Here is a 26,408-nt window from a genome sequence, read left to right on the forward strand (position 1 = left end):
ACTCTCACTATTATGTTAGATCCACTATGGACTGGACTTTCACAATATTATGTTAGATCCACTATGGACTGGACTCTCACAACATTATGCTAGATCCACTCGACGTCCATTGCACCGGTCGCCCAAGGGGAGTCCCCACATCTGCGGTCCCCTCCAAGGTTTCTCATTGTCATCCCATTGGGTTGAGTTTTTTCTTGCCCTGATGTGGGATCTGAGCCGAGGATGTCGTTGTGGCTTGTGCAGCCCTTTGAGAAACTCGTGATTTAGGGCTATATAAGTACACTTTGATTGATTGATTAATTCCCAGTTGTTTCACAGATGCTTAAAAAAATGAAAAAGAGGGATTGTCTTATATTCAGGGTTGTCTTATATTCAGGTGAGAGCTGCAGCCATCGATTATTTTAATAATTGAGTAATCTGTTGATTAGTTCGTTCAATTAATCGGATAAAACACACTTTAAACACAGCCTCAATGCGTCTTTTAGAGAAAATACCGTATTTTTCGGATTATAAATCGCTCTGGAGTATAAATCGCACCGGCCAAAAATGCATAATAAAGAAGGAAAAAACCATATAAGTCGCACTGGAGTATAAATCGCATTTTTGGGGGAAATGTATTTGATAAAATCCAACACCAAGAATAGACATTTGAAAGGCAATTTAAAATAAATAAAGAATAGTGAACAACAGGCTGAATAAGTGTACGTTATATGAGGCATAAATAACCAACTGAGAACGTGCCTGGTATGTTAACGTAACATATTATGGTAAGAGTCATTCAAATAACTATAACATATAGAACATGCTATACGTTTACCAAACAATCTGTCACTCCTAATCGCTAAATCCCATGAAATCTTCTTCCTCTAATATTATTTGATATTTTACGGTAACGTGTTAATAATTTCACGTATAAATCGCTCCAGCGTATAAGTCGCACCCCCGGCCAAACTATGAAAAAAAAACTGCGATATATAATCCGAAAAATACGGTAATTAAAAAAACAAAAAACATTCCGCCATAACTTATTTTTTAATATTTAATGCACATCATCAAAATTTAAATTGCACTTTCAACATGTGTGCATTGATTAAAAAAACAACAAAAAACATTTGCTGTTTGCCGCCACACACCACCACTCTAATGTATGCTCTGTTGCAGCAGCTATGTGGAAATTATGTTTGTGTATTTTTTCACTTTATTTGATCTATGAGCCTGTTGTTCCCATCATAACACGATGAAAGGTGGCTCGCTGCTGTTTAAAATTCCGGGCACTTCATGCAGCCAGAGTTTATCAATTGTAATTAGCAGCTGTTCTCAAACAACACACAAGTCATTGTTTTTTTGTCAAGGTCTAAATAGATGCGTTATTTTTCTTACTGTATGCAGAGAAAATAAATACCATTATAGGGGTGGGCCAAAGAAAAGGCAAACTAAAATAAATACATACAGTGAGGTTAGGGGACTGCAAGAGGTAGTTGTTGGGTGTCCCCAGCTAAATGACAGATAGTTAATAGTAATGGACCCTTATTGGGTCATTTGTACACTCTCAGTTACATTAACATTGATATTATACATGTTGTACCGGGGACGGTATATATAGCTCAGTTGGTAGAGTGGCCGTGCCAGCAACTTGAGGGTTCCAGGTTTGATCCCCGCTTCCGCCATCCTCGTCACTGCCGTTGTGTCCTTCGGCAAGAGACTTTACCCACCTGCTCCCAGTGCCACCCACACTGGTTTAAATGTTACTTAGATATTGGGTTTCACTATGTAAAAGCGCTTTGAGTCACGAAGAGAAAAGTGCTATATGAATATAATTCACTTCATTATACATGTGGGCCCATAGATAGAAATGCTGTTAAATGAAGCTTTGATGTAGCAAGCCACTTTTGCCGTGTAGCTTCGCTACAATTCTCTGGGAATATCTTCCCCTGTAGCTTCGCTACATTTAATCGAGAGTAACTTGTAGCGTAGCTTACTACATTTTCCAAGTAGCTTGGTTAATTGACTTACCGAACATCGGACCAGGCCTAATAATCCATACATCCATTTTCAACTGGGATGGGGGGGGGGTTGGTTGGTGGCAGCGGGGGTGTATATTGTAGCCCGGAAGAGTTAGGGATGCAAGGGATTCTGGGTATTTGTTCTGTTGTGTTAATGTTGTGTAACGGTGCTGCAATTCTCCCGAAATGTGTTTGTCATTCTTGTTTGTTGTGGGTTCACAGTGTGGCGCATATTTGTAACAGTGTTAAAGTTGTTTATACGGCCACCCTCAGTGTGACCTGTATGGCTGTTGAGCAAGTATGTCTTGCAGTCACTTTCGTGTGTATGGTGAAAAAGCGGACGCGTCGACAGGTTGTAGAGGACGCTAAAGGCCATGCCATCACGGCACGCCCTTGATATTGTTGTACGGGTGAAAATCGGGAGAAATTCGGGAGAATGGTTCCCCCGGGAGATTTTCGTGAGGGGCACTGAAATTCGGGAGTTTCCCGGACAAATCGGGAAGGTTGGCAGGTATGGCTGGAGCCTATCTCAGCTGCATTCGGGCGGAAGGCAGCGTACACCCTGGACAAGTCGCAGAGCCAACACATAACTCTTAATTTGCAGTTTTTAAACGACCCGGATTTTCGAGTATTTTCCCTATGATCAATTTCAAAATAAGAGTTCCTGCCCGACCATTCATCATAGTAACGTCACATAATGTACATAAAACATCCGTTGGGGTTCTACACCCAGTTTAACGATTTTGTCATTTCTGTAAATAATGAATGCGATTTCTATTCTGGACTTTGGCCTATAGATTGCAATAGTATGGGGACATAAAAACAAGTGAATGTTAAATTCATGTGTGAAGGCGACATATCCGCAATAGCAACCAGCCTTTCTACCATTGGTGCTTTCAGTCACGTTTCTGACATCCTCCTATCTTTCCCCAAGATACCAGCGAGCCGTTGTTCAACCTTTACTGCACAGTTTGTGCAGGATTGCAAGAAAACAAACACACCCCTGCCTGCCGGCTTGGCTTAAATCATTTACAACGCGATGAACGCTGTTGAAAAAAAAAAAGGAAATAAGCTACTGATAGCCCGCTTGCAAATAAAAGACGATAACAAATGCACTTATTGTGCATCTGCTTCTTACAAGAGAACTTACGCATGCCATCCAACTGCATTATCTAATCCATAATCATGAGATAACACTCTCAGCGGGCCCATTTACAAGCCCTTAACAACTTAACTGAAACAGTGGAGCAGCTCATATCACAAGGAGAAAAAAAAGGTGGGGAGGTGTCTTACCTGGAAACACGGTTGAAGAGACAGAGGAAAACTCCCAGGGGTAGGATGGAGATCAGGAACCAGGGGAAGACAATGCCAACCATCGCCAGGCAAAAGAACACCAGGGTCAGGTTCTGCAGCAGCGTTTCGGCTTGCATGGTGAAACGTACATCCACTGCGAAGAGAAGGCATAAAGGGCTCAAGACGAATTTCATAAACTATTATTATTTTCATAAATGCTACAAAAGTTTGTATTCACCTGACAACATTAAATATGTGAGACTCGAGGTGAGGGGCAAGCAAGCGTTCTGGGCGGCATTTTGCCTTTCTCGAAGGAAAATGCCCTACGCGTGCGTTGTTTTAGGCTGTTGGAACCGTTCAAAACGCGAAAAAGAACAAAAGTTTCTTCAGAGTTCTTTGAGAGGTAATCAAGAAAGGCGAAAGAGTGCATGATTTCACGAAAAACAACGACAAAGGTGGCACACACTCCAGTCGAAGAACGCACAAGTTTGCGGTGATCACTTTGTTAAAGGCTTGTTTGATATACTTTTAATGGTTAGTATTTCCCATTGAAATATTATCTTGATGTTATTTGTATGTCTTAAACACGTTTGCTACGAAAAGCGGCAACTTAATAAATAACCAATAAAATAAATCAAATGTGAGCAAAACCTAAAAGAGTTACGTTTTTACCAAAGACAACAATCATAAATGAATTTTTTAGCACATACACAATGTTGACATCTAGTTATATTTTGATAAAGACAACATCATCAATGAATCTTTCAGCACATACACAATGTTGACATCTAGTTATATTTTGATAAACAATCATAAATTAATCTTTCAGCACATACACAATGTTGACATCTATACTTATATTTTGATAAACAATCATAAATTAATCTTTCAGCACATATACAATGTTGACATACATACTTACATTTTGATAAAGACAACAATCATAAATGAATCTTTCAGCACATACACAATGTTGACATCTATAGCTATTTTTTGATAAAAAATCATAAATTAATATTTCAGCACATACACGATGTTGACATTTATAGTTATATTTTGAAAAAGACGGGGAAAAACACGCTACTTGTAAACGGTGCGTGCAACAACAGCAACAAACATAGCAGTAGACGTCAAGTTAAATCTTGAAATGCAACCATACCCGAGCAAAAACGATGCATATTTATCCGGGAGAGTCTTGATACCATTGTCCTTGACCCAGCCACACACAAAGAAGTTGTAGACCGCCATGCTTTTCCAAGTTTTCATCTGTTTTGTCCTGTAGAATGATGTCTGGAGCAACATTGTGCCATACGTCTGGGAACGCGACCAACGTATAATCCTTGATATCACTCGACAAATCTTTTTTTGATCAAGTATAGGATCTATTTCATTGCGTAGTTGGATTTTTTGCTCGTATCTCCTTTTTGCAGGAAGATTTAAGCCTCCTTTGTACTCAGATAGTTTGCACTCTGTTAGCTGCTCAGTAACCATGTTGGTTTGTTGGCCCACCACTTTGTTTACTACCGTTCTAAAGTCACCTGACTGAATATAACCTATTAACACTTCAAAGTAAAAGCGGGTTGGTCCACAAAATTAGCACCGGTCAAAAACATGGGTATTAACAACACATGGTTCTTATTGCACTCAAAGAACAATTTTAGAAGATTAAAATAAAAATCAAAAGGCATTAAACACATTGGGCTTCTATTATTGCACTCAAAGAACAATTTACAACATTACATATGCTCTACCATAATCTAGGATTAGGATAGAATGGAATGGAAAGGTTTATTGATATTTTATTAAATGCTTCATGATTTATGGTTGTCACTCTTGGTCTGTGCTTAAAGACAAATACAATCATAAGTAAATAGTAAAACAATTCTAAAAACACTCATTGTTTAAAGATAAAACACAAATTGTAGCAATTTGTTACAAAATTCAGTCATTCCACTTGCATTCGTTTGCGCTATGTGGGCGGTTTGGACTTCGCTAATATTTGGCATCAAGCCAAGCAGCTGTGTGCGTGTCGTATCTGTATGTGCACAAAAGAGAAGTTAGTTACTTTCTGACCTGTCGATCTGACTGCTTGTTATTTAGTTGTTTAGCTAAGTTTGAAGCAAAGGTGGTAATACTTCAATCATGCCACCTCTGGCGAGGCGTGTTTTAAAGGGGAACATTATCATCAGACCTATGTAAGCGTCAATATATACCTTGATGCTGCAGAAAAAAGACCATATATTTTTTTAACCGATTTCCGAACTCTAAATGGGTGAATTTTGGCGATTTAAACGCCTTTCTATTATTCGCTCTCGGAGCGATGACGTCACATCGGGAAGCAATCCGCCATTTTCTCACTTTCGTCGGTGTGTTATCGGAGGGTGTAACAACACGAACAGGGACGGATTCAAGTTGCACCAGTGGCCCAAAGATGCGAAAGTGGCAAGAAATTGGACGAAATTTGTTCAAAATACGAGGCTGTGGGGAAAGCCGACGAAATGGTCAGTCGTTTGTTCCGCACACTTTACCGACGAAAGCTATGCTACGACAGAGATGGCAAGAATGTGTGGATATCCTGCGACACTCAAAACTGGACAGATCAGCTTTCAGGAAAAGAGAGCGAATGAGGGTATCCACTTCCACTGCGCCACGGTGTGGCGCAGTGGAAGAATGGCCGTGCGCGACCCGAGGGTCCCTGGTTCAATCCCCACCTAGTACCAACCTCGTCATGTCCGTTGTGTCCTGAGCAAGACACTTCACCCTTGCTCCTGATGGGTGCTGGTTAGCGCCTTGCATGGCAGCTCCCTCCATCAGTGTGTGAATGTGTGTGTGAATGGGTAAATGTGGAAGTAGTGTCAAAGCGCTTTGAGTACCTTGAAGGTAGAAAAGCGCTATACAAGTACAACCCATTTATTTATTTACAGAATATATTAATTGATGAAAACTTTATTCATTACTCGCGGTTTTACGTACATTATTATACATAAACTGTGTTTACCAAAAATTTAGCTTAAAAACATTTATTTTTTTCAATCATTCGAGTACATTCGGGTAGTCTTGTGTAATGCAGTATTTTGTGTCTATTTAGGTATGGCTAGCCTGAGTGCTGAAATCGTGGAAAAATATATGTTCTTAGCGCGCCTGAAATGGGCTGTCTGCACTTTCAAAGTGCATGTTGTTGCCAAATGTATTTCATATGCTGTAAACCTAGTTCATAGTTGTTAGTTTCCTTCAATGCCAAACAAACACATACCAATCGTTGGTTAGAAGCCGATCGCCGAATTCGTCCTCGCTTTCTCCCGTGTCGCTGGCTGTCGTGTCGTTTTTGTCGGTTTCGCTTGCATACGGTTCAAACCGATATGGCTCAATAGCTTCAGTTTCTTCTTCAATTTCGTTTTCGCTACCTGCCTCCACACTACAACCATCCGTTTCAATACAGGCGTAATCTGTTGAAACGCTTAAGCCGCTGAAATCCGAGTCTGAATCCGAGCTAATGTCGCTATAGCTTGCTGTTCTATCCGCCACGTTTGTTTGTATTGGCATCACTGTGTGACGTCACAGGAAAATGGACGGGTGTATATAACGATGGTTAAAATCAGGCACTTTGAAGCTATTTTTAGGGATATTGCGTGATGGGTAAAATTTTGAAAAAAACTCCGAAAAATAAAATAAGCCACTGGGAACTGATTTTTAATGGTTTTAACCCTTCTGAAATTGTGATAATGTTCCCCTTTAAAGCAGTGCTTGCAGCGTGACGTTTCTGTGTTCAAAGTGTCTCTTGATCAATATTTTGAAGCCCAAATACCTTCATACTGCGCATCACGCACAACTTTATTAACCAGTAGAATTGCCTTCATTTTCCTTTTTTCTTCTTCTCCACACTGTTTCTCCTTGCGCACTCCGTGAGTGTGCGCGCTGATACACTCGACATGCTTCTCCGCTCTGTACGTCACCACCGCACAACAGCATGCAGATGAAAAAAAAATACCGGTATTTTTCAAAAGGCAGTATAGTACTGTTTTTAATTCATTATTAGTACTGGTATACCGTACAGCCCTAGTGTGCAAACTTTTACTAAAATATGGACTTCTGTCAAGGCTGGAACCCATTATTCATATTTACACGGTTTCTTATGGAGAAATTTGCTTTACTATACAAACTTTTCGATTTACGAACTAATTAAGCTTGTAAATGGAGGTTCCACTATATACTTGCCAATTAATGACCATGTGCTCAAAGAGGGCTATGTTTTTCAGTCTACTTTATTATGCATTCCAAATCATTTTAAAGGTTACCAAGTGAAGTTGTTTTATAGTACATAATGAGTTTTCATATCTTGGAAACACAGTCTGTCTACAATTATCTCCTGCTTCCAATTAACGCCTCATCCTTTCTGCGGTTCAGGTAAATGAGTACCGCGGCTACAATTAAAGCATTCACAATATATTATGTTAGTTAATGGAATGAGCACTGAGCTCAAAAGCAATATGGCTGTATTGGTGTTTAGAGTCAACACATATTAGGTCTCACCCTCATCCATGTCCCTGGAAAAGCGGGTCAGGATGCGTCCGAGAGGCGTCGTGTCAAAGAAGCGCATCGGGCTGCGGAGGAGTCGGCGGAACAGCTTGTCGTGCAGCGCGGAGGCCGCCTTCACCGTGCACTGTCAACGCAAACAACATTACGAGAGTCGGTAAGTGGAAAAACCCACAGCTTCAAATAGCATATGGACTCGTTAAGGCACAGTTTGTCACAATCCACACGCACAGCATGGCTATAGGAAGAATTGCTGTTTATATTCATTTCTGTCAAATCCTCATTTATAATGAGTGTCTTTGATGATCGCATAAAGGTTGTGACCTTATGCTCAGGAGCCATTTAACCATTTGAGCTGGACTTTCACATGGCCGCAGAGAGCAAATTAATTCTATCAATAGAATTTTCAACATTGCCACAGATGTCATCACAGCTCAGGTAGGGACGAAAAGAGAAATATCATGTCTTTTTTAACAATTTCAAGTGGCATACATTAACAGAGGGACATAATCCCATGCAATAACAGAGTGTCAGAGAGGGTTAGCTGGTAAAAAAAAAAGAGACATGGATCAAAATGAAAACCGCACATGTGCAGTCGTGTGCCACCCCTGTCAGCCATTCTGAAGCTGCTAGAAATGGCAGTTGACATATAAATTGATTTGGCCCACAGGCATTGTAGCAATATTAGCTAGGCGGTGAAAGCCAGGACAAATGACATCATTAAAAATAAGACAGGTGCACAATTAAACTGTACAAGCATATAAATGAATCTACATTTCAAAGACCATTTATAAAAAACGATCTTCTACAGCAGGGATTCATTCACTTTTTGACCTCGGGGGGCCAACATTGCCGCTACAGATATTACAAATATTTAACACTGAATTAGTCATCTTACTATTGATTTTAATCATATCCAATAATTATATTTACAGTTTAACAGAATAAACCTTGTCAAATGATATGAAAGCATGTGTTAATCACAAATATTATTAGCAAGGCTTAGGTCAGGCTGATTCCAAAACTAAATACTAATTAATTATACTGCAATAGATGGGACTCATAAAATAAATACATTCTAACTAAATTAATATTAAATAATAATCTATGTTTCTTAAAAATAAAGTGTAAATTAAATTACAGCCTCACCAATTTCGTCATATTTTCTGCGCTTCAGAAACGTCTCTATGACTTTAACTACAGACTTCTGCTTGTTTGATATTGTCATTACTGCCACAAGTGGTGGAAAAGTGTATTACAACTGAGTACCGCTGTGGCCCATACGGACCACAGTTGAGAAACACATTTTTTTGGTGGCCCTCGAGGGAGCACTCATGGCATATGGTTAAAAAGAACTGCTCTCCAAAGCCCTCTAATTTGGAAACATACATTTCAACACTAAAAGATTCAGCAAAATTACAAATTCTTAGTTGTATCAACTGCCATGACACTTAAACAAGAGAAGAAATTTTAAGGATCCTATTTATATATATATTTTTTTTACTTCTTGAAAGGTCCTCTATTATCCAAAATTTACTTTTGACTGATCTTTTAACAGTAATGCAGTATGTTTCTAGAGTTTTTGAGCACAAGGTCTGACAGAAATCAATGTTTATTCATGCCCACCAATTCATGGCGAACATGACAAACACAGAGCATTAGCATTAAAGGGGACTTATTAGGCAAAGCAGACTTTTCTTACCTATTTCATGTTTCTTTTGTGTATTTGGGATCTGTATAATTCATGAAAATTTGAAACAAACATGGAAGCATGGCAGAGATATTTATAAAACAATCTTGCCTTCATTCATACTTCCGCCAATCAAGCCTTTTGGAAATTGCCCCATTTGTGACGTTATTTCCAAGTGTGGCGTCAACGAATATCTCATATATGGTCGAAATTAACCCGAAGAGCTTTGTAGTCGACGTTATAGTCAATAAGTTCCTTCTTTTTCTCTATCCTCTTGTTGTGGAGGCACACTGGCTCGTACATGCACATGCATCCTCCGCTGATGCAATTTCGAATAAAAAGTAGCATTTAGTTCTAACTTATATCGGTCATTAGACTCGCTATGGAAGCGCTAAAAATCACAACATGGCTAGCGTGGAGAAGACCGCCCACAAAACGGCGCATCCTGAAGAGACGGTCAGAAAGTGACTTGAAAATGGTCTATAAAACATAATCTATGACAAATGTTGAACAAAGAACCACAATTATGTGGACCACAAGGAAGTGTTTTACATGCAGAAATATAATATGACCCTTTTAAAGCTACAGACACACAAAATAGAGTTCTCACAGTAGAGCTTACTAAAGCACTTTTAAACTGTGTAAATTCTAGCATCGAGACTATTATTATAATTCTTCCAATAAGCTCGGTTTGTGAATCTTTGAGCACCACACGATTGGATTTGATTCTTAGGGGTAACGATTCGATTCAGAATCGATTCTTGATTCAAAACCAATACTTTTTAATAACATTTGGTGCGAGTTCTATGATTAACTATATTCTTCCATATAATAAATAAAAAGCTGTGATTCATTTCTATATTGCTTTAAAGAAAACTTGTTTTGCTTAATAAAATTCTACCCAAAAATTTAGTAAAATCAAATACAAATAAGGCAACAAGAGAAGTATCCAACACTTCTCTTTTCTAAGTAAATCTGTACATCTGTACAGCAGATATGCTCATCTACATCAACTATATAATTTGTAAAAAAAAAAAAAAAAAAAAGAATATATGTATATATATAAAAATAACTAAATAAATTAAAAAATATATATACATAATAATTTAATAATTACTCATTATTAAAAATATATTAATATAATAAAATAATATTAAATGTTTTATTTTTTATCGCAACTTATTCGAAAATCTATTTTTTGACACAATACATAATTGTAAAACCAAAAATATATTTTTTAGGATAATTGGAAATTATTTATTATTATTAGCCTTTATTTAACCAGGTAAAATCCCATTGAGATCAAAGATCTCTTTTCCAAGGGAGACCTGGCCTAGAGGGCAGCAGCAAGGTTACATTAAAAACAGTAAACAAATACATAAATCACATTTACAACATTAAAACTTGCTCACATGACACATGTGCATACAAACAAGGTAGACTGCAGTCCTTTCACAGAAGCTTTAAACTCATTCAACGTAACTAGGGTTTGAAGTTTAATTTTCGATTTTAGGTTATTCCAAGTCTTTGGTGCTGAAAACCTAAATGCTTTCTTGCCCAGTTCAGTTCTTACTTTGGGGACGACAAATTGCAGAACATTCATTGAACGAAGATTGTGACTTCCTTGTTTCTTTGTTAAAAGACAAGACAGATAAGATGGAGTGATACCCAGAATGGTTTTGTAGATGAAAACATACCAATGATTGATAAAAATAGTATGATAGAGGACATTTCAACATGCTTTTGGTGAAAATGGTAATAAAAACTGCAGAAAAGTAAGCACGGGACTGTACATCATAATTGTAATCCTATACTTTATATTATAGTTTAAAAAAAAAATTATAATACTTTTTCTTTGTTGCTCTACTGGTTTATAATGAGGCGTTCAGGGCCAGTTTAAACCCCCAGTTAAGAAACCTAACATGGCTTGTCAGTGGTTGGGCTTGGAGGTCAAGACTGTTGAAAAAAAGTGCGGTGAAGAGGGCGCTCTTACCTTTACAAACACCAGGCCTCTTATGGTCTTGAGAAGCAAAGCGGCGCCCATGGAGACAACGTAAACAATGGAATAGAACTGAATGTGAGGGTTGAGCGTCATGCTGTCCTCCACCTTCGTCTCATTTACTGAGATTAATGAAGCATTCTGGGAAGGATTGAAGGGGCAGAAAGAGGAACAAATGAATATGGTTGAGTGAATCACTAACGAAGCAGAAAAAAACTTGTTATTTTTTTGGTCCCATGTTAGATTCCCATTTAATTAATCCAGAAAGGTGTTTCTTCGTAAACAAAAAAGCTCATCACAATCAGTCAGCAATGTGGTGTTTTCTTTTGCGAGCACATTTCTCAACAACCACCTGCTTTGCAGCACATCTGCTTCCCTGCCGCCTGCGCTTGTTTTTAATTAAGCTTACCGCAGCGCAGTTACTTTTTTTTCTTTTTTTTTTAAATCACTCAGGTACAGATTAATGCTCATTCCGCTGCCTCGGCTCAGTGGAGCAACAGCTTTGTTTTGTTTGTTGTTTTTTCTTTGGCTTGCTAAATTAAACGCTGAAGGACTTGTGGACGGTGTGTTGTTTTTCACTTGCAAAAATTGTACAATTACCTGTCACAAACCTCTTCTGAAAAAAAACATGCTTTAATGATTTCTACACTGGCAAGTTCCCTACTATCAAACTGCTACGCTACAGAATGCTGATGCTCGAGTGCTGACTAGATCGAGAAGGCATTACATTTGTCCTGCACAAACTTAACTGCTTTGGCTTTGTGTAGAACATTGAATTCAATTTAAAATGTTTAGTCTGCTGTGCTCCAGAATTCTGCTGCTCGAGTGCTGACTAGAAGTAGACAAAATTACATTTCTCCTGGACTCGCATAAGTGCATTAGCTCCTTCTAAAAACTGAATTTAAAATATTTTTCTGCTGTGCTTCAGAATACTGCTGCTCAAGCGCCAACTAGAACTAGATTACATTTCTCCACGAACTCACATAACAGCATTGTAACTCTACAAAACATTAAAATACATTTGAAATATATTTTCTGCTGTGCTCCACAATGCTGCTGGTTGAATGCTGAGGAGAATAAGAAGATATGACAATTCTCTTGTATCAGTTTAACAGCATTCACTCTAAGTAAAGCCTTTATTTAAAACTGTCTATGTGCTGCTGCTCAAGAACTGACTAGAACTCAAAGACATGACATTGCTCCTGTTCTGCAACCTGCATTGGTTCCCTGTGAAAAAGCGTAATATGAAATGTAAAATCTTTCTTCTGCTGTCCACTGGAATGCTCAAATGCTGACTAGAACTAGAACAAGAGTTCTTAACCTTTTAGACCTTAGGGCTCAACTTTTCCACTACAGAGGGGTCCGGGACCCACTCAAATATTAACTCTGAATTAGTAATCTTACTTTTGATTTTAATCGATTTCAATAATTATATCTAAGCTACTTACAGTTTACAACCTTATCAAGTGATGTGAAAGCATGTGTTAATCAAAGATTATTACAAAACTTAGGTCAGGTCGATTACAAAATAAATACTAATCAGATGTGGAATCTGAGCAGAGGATGTCGTTGTGGCTTGTGCAGCCCTTTGAGACATTTGTGGTTAAGGGCTATTTATGTAAACTTTAATTGAAACTTTGAAATATATTGCAAAAGAAAGGACTCATAAAAACTGATGACAAATACATTTACATACGATTACATAGTGCTAAAATAAATAAATTGTAACCAAATCAATAATAAATGATAATAACTATGTTTCTTAACTAAACTCTCAATAAAATGAAAGTGCAAATGAAAATACAGCTTCAACACTTTAGTCATAATTTTTGCGCTTAAGAAACTTCTCTATAACTTTAGCTTCAGACTTCTTCTGTTTGTTGGATGTTGTCAATACTTCCACAAGTGGTGGAAAAGTGTATTACAACCGAGTACCACTGCGGCCCATACGGACCATAGCTGAGAAAATATAATTTCCGGCAGTCCAACAATGGTTAGAAAACATTGAACTAAAAGACATGAACATTGTCTTGTGTCAGCTAAAATACAGTGGCTTCCTGTGAATTGTGAGTGAATTATATTTATATAGCGCTTTTCTCTAGTGACTCAAAGCTCCTTTACATAGTGAAACCCAATACCTAAGTTGCATTTAAACCAGTGTGGGTGGCACTGGGAACAGGTGGATAAAGTGTCTTGTCCAAGGACACAACGGCAGTGACTAGGATGGCCGAAGCGGGGATCGAACCTGGAACCTAGGGCTGGGCAATATATCGATATACTCGATATATCGCGGGTTTGTCTCTGTGCGATATAGAAAATGACTATATCGTGATATTCGAGTATACGTTCTCACGCAGTTGCTTTTAGCTGTGGGCATTAAACTACAGGCTCTTCCCACTCTTTCTTGTCTCTCCTTCTCACAGACAGCAAGCGCACCTTCTTACATACGTCACATACGTATACGCCCTCTCGGAGCAGAGAGGTAGCAGCATAGGTAACGTTAGTTGTGGTGCAAGTGGTAATACGAGAGAGAGAAGGTGCGAATCTGGTAACAAATGAAGGAAGAATTAATTCCCAAGAAAAACAGCACGGGGTCCATCGTCTGGCAGTGGTTTGGCTTCAAGTGTCGAACAGACAACCGTAATTTGTCAAGTGTGGGGCAAAAGCGTTGCTACAAAAAGTAGCATTACTGCTAATATGTAGCATCATTTGAAAAGTCACCCGCTAGGCTAGAGAATGAAGAGTGCTTACTCCACATGTCAACATCTCCATTCAGTGCCACCCAAAAAAATGCAGAGGTACCCATTTCCACATCAACACCGTATGAAAAAAATAGTGAACAGAAGGAGATTATGTCCGCAGTAACCTACCACATAGCGATTTGATTTCCTATTATGCAGCTCATTTTTATTTGACAGTTATTGAAATATGTTGTGTGACATCATGCACAAAAGTGCACTTTATTTGTTTTAAACTATTGTAGTGGCTTTCTGTACAAAAAGTGCACTTTAATTTAGTGTTGTTTTGATATGTCATCTTAGTGACATCATGCACAAAAGTGCACTAATAGCTTGTTTTAAAATGTCTCTGACAATCTTGCACTTTCTGTTTTGAAATGACATGAATGTTTGTGCCACTGCTTAATAACTGTTTAATAAATACAGTTTTGGTCAATTGACTTGGTTGTGATTTCCCTCTCTGCATGAAAATTTAAAATGAGCATATGTTAATGCAGTATGAAGAAGAATGGTTTAATGTAGACACATAGAATCATCATACTGCTGTGATTATATGCATCAAGTGTTAATTCAAGGCTAAGGCAAAATATCGAGATATATATCGTGTATCGTGACATGGCCTAAAAATATCGAGATATTAAAAAAAGGCCATATCGCCCAGCCCTACTGGAACCCTCAAGTTGCTGGCACGCCCGCTTTACCAACCGAGCTATACCGCCCCTGTAACATTCAGGTTTCAAATCCTTATTCTGTAAAGGTGTAAATTGATCTTGGTTCTGGACCTCCACAATAAAAGTCAAACTGAACTGAATCATGGCTAAAAACAAGCCAGGTCCGTTTGCTCACCCCGCTTCCTTGATTAATCCAGTGACTAAGCCACCAGTTACTGAAGGCCACGCTGCCCGTGGTGCTGAGGAAGAGGAAGGCGTTAAGGAGGAAAACCACTGGACCTCCCGCCGCTCGGATGTAGGCGGCGTACACGGACCACGCGACGGCGCCAGACCCCTTCTCTTCGGCTTTCATCAGTTGTTCTAGATCAAAGCAATGACTCATGAATGTATGAACAAGAGCACCAGGCTTCGCTCTGAAAGAAAAATCGCCGTTTTGTTCTCACCTCCTTTTTTGCTCGGCATCTTCTGTTGGACACTGACCACATCCTCGACACGGCAAACCTTTTCGGCAGCTGCTTTGTGCTGTTTGTTTTTGAAATTCTCTTTCAACAGATTCTGAGGAACAAGGAGAGGAATAAAGAGGCGGCTTCTCCCAGTAAGTTACAACTGTACATGACAGCCGCTATAACAAAAACGCCCTTCGGCTCGTTAAAACAGAGATATCAGTGACAGGATCTTTAGCGGCCCACCAGTAAATCAATGAGTCCTGTAAATAAGGGAAAAGCCTTGTATGCATGAACATTTCCAACAACTGGGCATGCCTTGGTAAGGGCTTATGAATTATTGAGCTTGTAATGCTATTTTGTCGCGGGAGGGAAGGTGCCTTATTGAAGAGAGTGCCGATGGCCTTACCTCCTGTTGCATGCTGCTGAAAAGAGAGGCGTAGTCACGCTCTTTAGCCATGAGCTGAGCGTGAGTGCCGTGCTCTGATATCTGGCCATCCTTCATCAGGATAATATCATCGCAGTCTGGCAGATACTGAAAACGACACACAAAAGCAATATCGTTGATTTAGCATTGTAGAACATTGGGGTAATTAAAGTGTCCCCTCAGCGCACCGGATGTCATTTAATCAAGTATGGTATTTTGTGGGTGGGGCTAAACACGTTTTGTAAATACTGTACGTTAAAAATACTTTAATTAAAATTTTGAGAATAATGTGCTGTCTTTTCTCCAGTAATAATATACAACCTGATAATTTCACTGTGACGTCAACAAGTATGTTAATAAGCTTTTTCAATGGAAAAAACCTCCCAGGCCTATGAGAATAATGCTAAGACAAGCAAGAACAATTCAACCTACATTATGGTTTGGTCACTTCCAGGGATGCTAATTAGAGATGACTGATAATGGCTTTTTTGCCGATATCCGATATGCCGATATTGTCCAACTCTTAATTACCGATTCCGATATCAACCGATACCGATATATACAGTAGTGGAATTAACACATTATTATGCCTAATTTTGTTGTGATGCCCCGCTGGATGCATGAAACAATGTAACAAGGTTTTCCAAAATAAATCAACTCAAGTTATAAATGATAAATGGGTTGTACTTGTATAGCGCTTTTCTACCTTCAAGGTACTCAAAGCGCTTTGACACTACTTCCACATTTACCCATTCACACACTGATGGAGGGAGCTGCCATGCAAGGCGCTAACCAGCACCCATCAGGAGCAAGGGTGAAGTGTCTTGCTCAGGACACAACGGACATGACGAGGTTGGTACTAGGTGGGGATTGAACCAGGGACCCTCGGGTCGCGCACGGCCATTCTTCCACTGCGCCACGGAAAAAAATGCCAACATGGCACTGCCATATTTATTATTGAAGTCACAAAGTGCATTATTTTTTTTAACATGCCTCAAAACAACAGCTTGGAATTTGGGACATGCTCTCCCTGAGAGAGCATGAGGAGGTTGAGGTGGGCGGGGTGGTGGTGTATATTGTAGCGTCCCGGAAGAGTTAGTGCTGCAAGGGGTTCTGGGTATTTGTTCTGTTGAGTTTATGTTGTGTTACGGTGCGGATGTTCTCCCGAAATGTGTTAGTCATTCTTGTTTGGTTTGGGTTCACAGTGTGGCGCATATTTGTAACAGTGTTAAAGTTGTTTATACGGCCACCCTCAGTGTGACATGTATGGCTGTTGACCAAGTATGCGTGCATTCACTTGTGTGTGTGAAAAGCCGTAGATATTTTGTGACTGGGCTGGCACGCAAAAGCAATGCCTTTAAGGTTTATTGGTGCTCTGTACTTCTCCCTACATCCGTGTACACAGCGGCGTTTTAAAAAGTCATAAATTTTACTTTTTGAAACCGATACCGATAATTTTGAAACCGATACCGATAATTTCCGATATTACATATTAAAGCATTTATCGGCCGATAATATCGGCAGGCTGATATTATCCGACATCCTTACTTTAGAGTGATTGTCATGCAGGTCGTTGCTTCTGCTTACCTGCAGCTGGTGGGTGACAAAGATCACCGTCTTGCCTTTGGCGGAACCCCGTATGACCTTATTGAAGATGTGCGAGCCCACGCAGGCGTCCACGGCGCTCAGGGGGTCGTCCAGGAGCAGAATGGGTCGCTCGCTGTAGAGCGCCCGAGCCAGGCTAATTCTCTGACGCTGTCCCCCGCTCAGATTTGCTCCTCTCTCCCCGATCTGCAAAGGCAATTTCAAATGGGAACCGCTCCTCCTGCCATTTCAGGGAATGTCTGCTGACAGCCCAGGAAGAAAGAATTGTCGGATACCTCTGTCATGTCCCCATAGGGCAGCTCGGCAAGATCGGGGAGAAGACAGCAGGCCTCTAGGACATCATTATATCTAAAGGAGAAACAGTTAGGATATATTCGTGATCACTTTTGGCTCACACACTATCATGACTTACTTGTCTTTCTCATACTCCTGCCCAAACAGGATGTTCTCCTTCAGCGAGTCATTGAGGATCCAGGCTTGTTGGGAGACATACGCAAAGCCACCGCTGACGGCCACGTTGCCTTCTAAAAGGGTCATCTGTGGCACACATTGCAGGTCCTTAATCAAGCGAAGGAACACGTGTAATTCATACAATCGCCATTCAGTTCTCACCTGTCCCAGAAGTGCTGAGAGAAGAGAGCTCTTCCCACTTCCGACACTACCGCAGATCCCAACCAGAGAACCCTAGGCAGGAAACAACATTGGAGATAAAGGACCATTAAGGTGTTTTTGTGGGTGTTTTCATCGTACCCTCTTGATAGACAAGTGGATGCGGTGCAGTGTCTTGTGCAGCGGAGGCCGGATGCTTTTACTGGAGGAGATGGTGCTCTGTGGACTCTCTTGCTCCATATTGGTAAGGAGACTTTGGGCATTGGGACCCTCCTTGCTGTGCTCCTTGCTGTCCTCCGTGGAGATGAACAGGCTCAGCCTCTCCCGACGCAGCATCCGCATGATCCCGCCTCTCTTCTGGTTCTGCTTTTTGGGGGGCCCGTTCGGCTTGGTGGCCGGCGTTCGCGCCTTCTCCCACGCCAGCGTGGCATCCTGAAATTCCACCGCGTTGCGAGCGTCCTGCGTTGTGATCAGGATGGCCTCTCGGGCGTCCATTGTGAAAAGCCTCTGCGGAGACGGCGAAGAGTAGATGTTCAGCAATTCAGATCCTGTATCTGACCCAATACCTGTGGCTCATGGTGGAAAACAGGATTTAAAGTCAACAACGTCTCTCTTGCGATGCCTGACGACAATCCAGAGACTACTAAGCAGGATGGTTAACATTTCCAGGTGCATTAAATATTAAAAACACAATTATATCAACAATGCCCTTAAAGGGGAACTACACTTTACTTGGAATTTTGCCTATCGTTCACAATCATTATGAGAGACATCTTTAGGATTTTAAAGATGACAAAAAACGCTTGCAAAATGCAGCTATTGGGAGTTAACCTTGTAGCCTACAAAGACTCTAAAACAACTTAAAAACCCTCCATCAACGTTTTATATACACATTGCAAGTATAATGTAGTAACAGACACCTTCATTGAGGCCAAAAGTTTGGACACACCTTCTCATTATAACGCATTTTCTTTATTTCCATGACTATTTACCTTGTAGATTGTCACTAAAGGCTTCAAAACTATGACACCTGTGAAGTGAAAACCATTTCAGGTGACTCCCTCTTGAAGCTCATCGAGAGAATGCCAAGACTGTGCAAAACAGTAATCAGAGCAAATGGTGGCTATTTTGAAGAAACTAGAATATAAAACATGTTTTCAGTTATTTCACCTTTTTTTGTTAAGTACATAACTCCACATGTGTTCATAGTTTGTATGCCTTCGGTGACAATCTACAATGTAAACAGTCATGAAAATAAAGAAAACCCATTGACTGAGAAGGTGTGTCCAAACTTTTGGCATGTACTGTATACCACATGTACACACATCGATTATTTTCTTTGCACCCCCATGAATCTTATATATATATATATATATATATATATATATATATATATATATATATATATATATATATATATATATATATATATATATGCAAAGAAAATAATCGATTTTCATGACTTGAGTTCTAATTTTTTCAATAAAATAATAATAATAAATATGACACAGAACATAAGCACAAGCATACAGAGCACATAATTGTTGGGCAGACGAATAAACTACATTGGGTCGACTCCTGCCCATGGAGTTTTTACCGACGGCACGACAGCAATTGGTCACTCTATTTTGAGTGGTATATATATATATATATATATATATATATATATATATATATATATATATATATATATATATATACATATGTAATATGTGTGTTTTGAATGTCGTTCAAAACCATTATAGGTACCTTTTAGGTATGCTTTCTTTAAAGTATTACATGTTAAATTGGATCAGACACCAAGTGTAAAAACCGACAATAGAAAGGAAAAAAATGCACTGTGGTAAATAATTGGCAGGACAACCAACGACCTGCAATGTCTTGTTCTTTAAAAAAAAAAAGGTTGCATAATTAAAGAACACCTGTTCTGAGACTTATACCCCATGTTTCTTGTTTTGCAGTGCAGTGGCCCACACCCTGACAGAGTAATTATAAGTATAATATGAATCACTTAATTTTGTCGATTGCCTAGACTTTTACTTCGACTCCAGTAGAATTTCAGCAAAGTAACTCAACATTTCTTGAGTACTATATTTAAGTACACATTCTTTTCTCCCTCTCTCTACTTCAACTTCAAGGGTTGGAAGAAAACAGATGCCTGGATTCTTTCACTGCTTACTTAACCCTTGCTGGAACTGTCCAAATATCTGCCACTAACATGCAACTTTTAACCACATATTTGGAGTCCCGTTTTTGCTGAAATGGCAGTGAGGTGTGGGTTGGGTCGATGTGTGGGTTGTCAACATCACCTCAGCTTGCAAAGAGCTTCTGTGCATTTCTCACCTGGAATCTCTTGGCTGCCACAGCTCCTTCTGACAGAGACCTGACTGCTAGGGGAGTGACTTTCAGTGAGAAGGTCATGCAGTTGAAAACGGCAACCACAGTGAATGCCTGAATGAGGAAAAAGGTATTTACTCTATGGATCTCATCCTGGGGTGAGGCCTTCAGCATCTTTAACACATGCTGCAAGGTGCGCTTGTACCGCGCCTATAGTGCAGCGGCACCTAAGGAGTATGACGAATTGCTGCACACATGCACTTAAAAAAGGGTATATTGTTGTGCAAATACCTCTGCTGCAGTCAGGTCGTAGCCCAGTGCCATGTGCAAGGTAAATGTGCACACGCTGGCTATCACCACCACGATAGGCGCAACACCCACGGACAGGCTCTGAATGATCCCGGCTCTTTCCAGTATTGCCCTCTCCTTTGACCTCACCTCTGTTGAGGAGAACATTGTGGATTGAGACAGGCAGACAATCATGAAGAAGACCGGAACAGAAACAAAGGGAGGGGTTGGAATGTGGTCCACAATGGTTTAAAAAGGACCCTCAAAGTAAGACTAAGGGCCTGATTTAAGGTCTGCGTGTACGAAAACACGTGCAAAGCTGATCTACTAAACATGTGCAAAGTGGGTACTGTCTGTTAAGTGAGGAGAGTAAGGCGTGCGATCCATTTTGCGTATCTGTCTTCATTAATACACTGAATATATGCGGATCATCAAAATGCCCACGATACTGGTAGGAGATTATGCAAACATATCATACAGCATGTGCAATTTGATTTGTCAACACTCGCAGTATTTTGCGTTTATAATCAGCATGCCTGAAAAGTACATGCTAACTGGCGCACATGGCGTTGCAAAGACAGACCCTCCGTCCTAGGTGGGTGTGTCAACATATTTGGAGTGTCAGAAATAAAATACAAAATTTGACATAGTCTATTCAGCAACATCCTTTTATAATTTTATAGCTGCATCCTGGGTGACTTAAGGGGCTGATCAAAACAAATCTAATTGATGCGTTTTGGTGTCCTTTAGCATCTTTTTAATGGCGTTCTTTTTGTAATTTTTTTTTACATAAAATATGTATTTTTAACTAGGGATGTCCGATAATATCGGACTGCCGATATTATCAGCCGATAAATGCTTTAAAATGTAATATCGGAAATTATCGGTATCGGTTTCAAAATTATCGGTATCGGTTTCAAAAAGTAAAATGTATGACTTTTTAAAATGCCGCTGTGTACACGGACGTAGGGAGAAGTACAGAGCACCAATAAACCTTAAAGGTACTGCTTTTGCGTGCCGGCCCAGTAACATAATATCTACGGCTTTTCACACACACAAGTGAATGCACGCATACTTGGTCAACAGCCATACAGGTCACACTGAGGGTGGCTGTATAAACATCTTTAACACTGTCACGAATATGCGCCAATCTGTGAACCCACACCAAACAAGAATGACAAACACATTTCGGGAGAACATCCGCACCGTAACACAACATAAAAAATACCCAGAACCCCTTGTGGCACTAACTCTTCCGGGACGCTACAATATACACCCCCCCCCCCCCCCCCCCACCTCAACCCCGCCCACCTCAACCTCCTCATGCTCTCTCAGGGAGAGCATGTCCCAAATTCCAAGCTGCTGTTTTGAGGCATGTTAAAAAAAAAATAATGCACTTTGTGACTTCAATAATAAATATGGCAGTGCCATGTTGGCATTTTTTCCATAACTTGAGTTGATTTATTTTGGAAAACCTTGTTACATTGTTTCATGCATCCAACGGGGCATCACAACAAAATTAGGCATAATAATGTGTTAATTCCACGACTGTATATATCGGTATCGGTTGATATCGGAATCGGTAATTAAGAGTCGGACAATATCAGAATATGGGCAAAAAAGCCATTATCGGACATCTCTATTTTTAACACATTCCCTGTATGAAAAAAACGGTGCTCATCTTGAGCACAGTAAATTCAGCCTCTCTCCCAGAAGCGCAACTTCAACCATTAAAAAAAAAAAAAAGGAAAATAAGTGGCCGCACGACTGCTTGTAAAATGCCCATAAAAAGTGGTAGAGGTCTCCTGCTGGATTGAAAACATAGCAAAACAAGTAGGAGCATGATAACGTGTGTGCAGTAAATGAGAGTCTCTGTGATGATGACCCATAAAGTACTTGCAAAATCCTCATTTAAATACCGCTTTTCAATTGTACACGCAGTGTTACAGTAGTAGATCACACGCCCACTGATACAGGTACACACTATTTTATATATTGTACACGCTGTTTTGCGTGAGGTATTTGGATCTTAGTAAATCAGGCCCTTGATGTCTACTTCCATGATTTTAGAGCTTTTTCTTCCATTTTTACTATTTGATTCAACATACAGTCATGACATTCATGGCACCGCCTATGGGTTGTGTCTAAAAATGCACATGTAATACAGATAACCTCCAACTTTAATCATGAGACACACAATCAATGCCTTATGGGGCAATTGGCAGCAGAAAAACGTTCTGCATGATGGCGTCCATGTTTTTAACCAATCTTGCTCATATTTGACTTGTCCCCATAAGGTGTCTACCAAATTATTTGGTGATTCAGCAAAACACTCTAAAGTTACAGTGAATGTTTTATTGTGAATTGAGTTGTGGGCGAAATCAGGCCAACCTAAATTATGGTGGTCAAAGTTTGGGGTTTATTAACAGCGCCGAGAGTGCGGGAAAATTGTGGTCCAATTTTCACTATTTTGTGTGCAGCCATTGTTCAAGAGTAGAAGAGATAACACAAAGACATACCCTGTGCTAATTTGTTACATGGTCAATGACTTACAGGCAACCATGACCATGTTTTCCAACCAATGTTGCTGATATCTTATAGAAATGTGCTTGTCAGTCCCCTTTAGGTGTGTACCAAATTCCATCGGGATTCCACGAAACACCTGTAAGTTTTTGTCGTAGAGCGTGTGAGAACTTTCAAGTCAATCTGACTAGTAAAAGCTTCGCCATGCAGTGTTTTTTCTAAGAAAAATGCTTGTGTGCAACAATAAGCTAGCACAAGCTGTCTCACATGAGGCTGTGATTGTGTTTCCGTACCAACTGCAACCCCTAAATGCACTGCGAACACCCTCTCTGCATTTGAAATGATAGACAATGACACCGTAAACCCTGTAGACCCGCTTCGCCATTAAAGCTGAATGCCGATTAATCATTGTCCTAACAGGTAATTACATAACGGCCCTAAAACAAGCGCCATCGGGCTAATTGAAGAACCCGATTTAAAAGAGGAGAAAGATTCTTATCAACAACCTAACGCGAAAGGTCCTGGTGAGAAAAGGCCGTGACTAATTCATGAGTATAGTAGAGCGGTCATTGGCTGTATCATAAGGCTCTTCAACACACCTTGCAAATTAACCTCAAGGCCAAGGGATTCAAACTGGCCTTTCTGATATAGCGCATGGCGCAGGGGAAGACTTAACGAGCTAATGAAAATAGATTTGTGGCCAGAATTATCTTGCCGGTCCACTTAAGGGGATAGGACTTATTTTCCGAGTGATAAATTCACGTTAGTTCCGACTTTTGGCGACAGTTGTTCCAATGAGTTGATGCCCTTTTGAGTAGCGCCTAATAAGCCTGCACAAAAACATGTGAACGCATGACTTTGCATTCCGATAAAGTAGGGATGCCCAAACTTTTTGATATGGCGGCCGACTGAATGAAAAGTAACACATACATACACATATATATATATATAGAATAGAATAGAATAGAGAATATAGTTTTATTTGTCATTATTACAGTGAACAGGTTCAAAGAACAACAAAATTGGAGCAGATCCCCTAAGGTGCATACACAATAATTTAGTAATATAAATAGTAAAAAAATAAAGATACAAAAAAAGATATGTATCTATATACATGTATATATCCACACACATGCATATACCCATACATATGCATATATATATACATATACACATATAACATTATAGCCCGAAAAAATAAAAAGACAGATATACGTCGGACATGACGGACACATTGCGCTCACTCAGGCCTGTTTAATGCAACTGGTATATATATATATATATATATATATATATATATATATATATATATATATATATATATATATATATATATATATATATATATATATATATATATATATATATATATATATACATGCATACATACATATATATATAAATATATATATACATATATACATACATATATATACATATATATACATACATATATACATATATATACATACATATATATATACATATATATACATACATATATACATATATATATACACATACATGTATATATATATATATACATACATATATACACATACATATTTATATATATATACACATACATACATACATATATATATATATATATACATACATATATATATATACATACATACATATATACATATATACATACATATATATATACATACACATATATATATACATACACATATATATATATACACATATCTATATATCAACATATATATATATATATATATACATATATATACATATACATATACATATATACACATATATATATATATATATATATATATATATATATATATATATATGTCTTAATAAGGTTATCCAAAAAATAGTGCTCGATACCGTAGTAGAGCGCAATATATGTATGTGTGGGGAAAAAAAATCACAAGACTATTTCATCTCTACAGGCCTGTTTCATGAGGGGGGTACCCTCAATCTCCTGACGATTGAGGGTACCCCCCTCATGAAACAGGCCTGTAGAGATGAAATAGTCTTGTGATTTTTTTTCCCCACACATACATATATATATATATATACACTGTAAGGCGCACCTTCAATGAATGGCCAATTTCAAAACTTTGTTCATATATAAGACGCACCGCATTATAAGGTGCATAGAATAGACGCTACAGTAGAGGCTGGGGTTACGTTATACATCCCGTAATTGCGAGACCCGTTGTGGCTCAATATTGGTCCATATATAAGGCGCACCGGATCATAAGGCGCACTGTCAGCTTTTGAGAAAATTTTTGGTTTTTAGGTGCGCCTTATAGTGCGGAAAATACGGTATATATATATATATATATATATATATATATATATATATATATATATATATATATATAAGGCACACCGCATTATAGGCGCACCGCATTATAAGGCGCATAGAATAGACGCTACAGTAGAGGCTGGGATTACGTTATGCATCCCGTAGTTGCGAGACCCGTTGTGGCTCAATATTGGTTCATATATAAGGCTCACCGGATTATAAGGCGCACTGTCAGCTTTTGAGAAAATTGGAGGTTTTTAGGTGCGCCTTATAGTGCGGAAAATACGGTGTATGTATATATATATATATATATATATATATATATATATATATATACATACATATATATATATATACACATACGTACATATATGTACATATTATATTAATATAATGAATATATAATGCATATAATTGGATATTAAGAGTACAAGAAAGTTCGACTCCTACCTTGTTTGCTTCCGTGACAACCTCCTTAAAGTTTTGTAATCAATCAGAAATATCAAGCAGTTAAAATGCGCCAGACATGAATAATATAATTTCTTATCATGCTTTATAATAGACTTAAATGTGTGTCATTTTGAATTGTTTACGGTGATTGGATGTTATTTATAATATCCACAAAGTTCAGTGAGGAGGTTGGCTGTTGACATTTTGTGTTGGTTTGATTTCTGTTTTTTTCTTTGCACCACGACTAAAGAAGGTTGTTTGCATTAGGGCATATAAGTAAATGCTCCGTATACTCCCACTCAGAGCATAATCAAAGATCATTGACCTGAATTACCCACAATGTCCACTACATGGCGACAAAACAACAGCATCAAATCAAGCAAAATTGTCAAACTACTAAACTGAATGCAATCTCCTTGTGGGTAAAATTCCTCAATAAGTCATGTTATCTCGCGGGCCAAGTTGAAGGCCTCGGCAGGTCGCAATTGGCTAGCGGGCCATGGTTTGGA

At 39.0% G+C, this 26,408-nt stretch overlaps 1 protein-coding gene across 1 annotated transcript in view; it reads right to left on the reverse strand.

Annotated features, from left to right (window-relative positions):
• LOC133617040 (ATP-binding cassette sub-family C member 5) overlaps positions 1–26,408 on the reverse strand; it is a 78,210-nt gene that overhangs the window by 18,896 nt on the left and 32,906 nt on the right. Inside the window, exons 8-20 of the mRNA XM_061976724.1 lie at positions 20,640–20,788; positions 20,355–20,462; positions 18,153–18,518; positions 18,015–18,086; positions 17,815–17,939; positions 17,678–17,750; positions 17,385–17,588; positions 15,780–15,905; positions 15,371–15,482; positions 15,103–15,287; positions 11,513–11,659; positions 7,827–7,956; positions 3,297–3,450 (exon numbers count right to left, since the gene is read on the reverse strand). Of these exons, the coding sequence (XP_061832708.1) occupies positions 3,297–3,450; positions 7,827–7,956; positions 11,513–11,659; positions 15,103–15,287; positions 15,371–15,482; positions 15,780–15,905; positions 17,385–17,588; positions 17,678–17,750; positions 17,815–17,939; positions 18,015–18,086; positions 18,153–18,518; positions 20,355–20,462; positions 20,640–20,788 (1,951 nt within the window). The remainder of the gene's footprint in view (positions 1–3,296; positions 3,451–7,826; positions 7,957–11,512; positions 11,660–15,102; positions 15,288–15,370; positions 15,483–15,779; positions 15,906–17,384; positions 17,589–17,677; positions 17,751–17,814; positions 17,940–18,014; positions 18,087–18,152; positions 18,519–20,354; positions 20,463–20,639; positions 20,789–26,408) is intronic.

This window comes from Nerophis lumbriciformis, linkage group LG16, assembly GCF_033978685.3.
Source record: "Nerophis lumbriciformis linkage group LG16, RoL_Nlum_v2.1, whole genome shotgun sequence".
Taxonomy (NCBI): Eukaryota; Metazoa; Chordata; class Actinopteri; order Syngnathiformes; family Syngnathidae; genus Nerophis; species Nerophis lumbriciformis.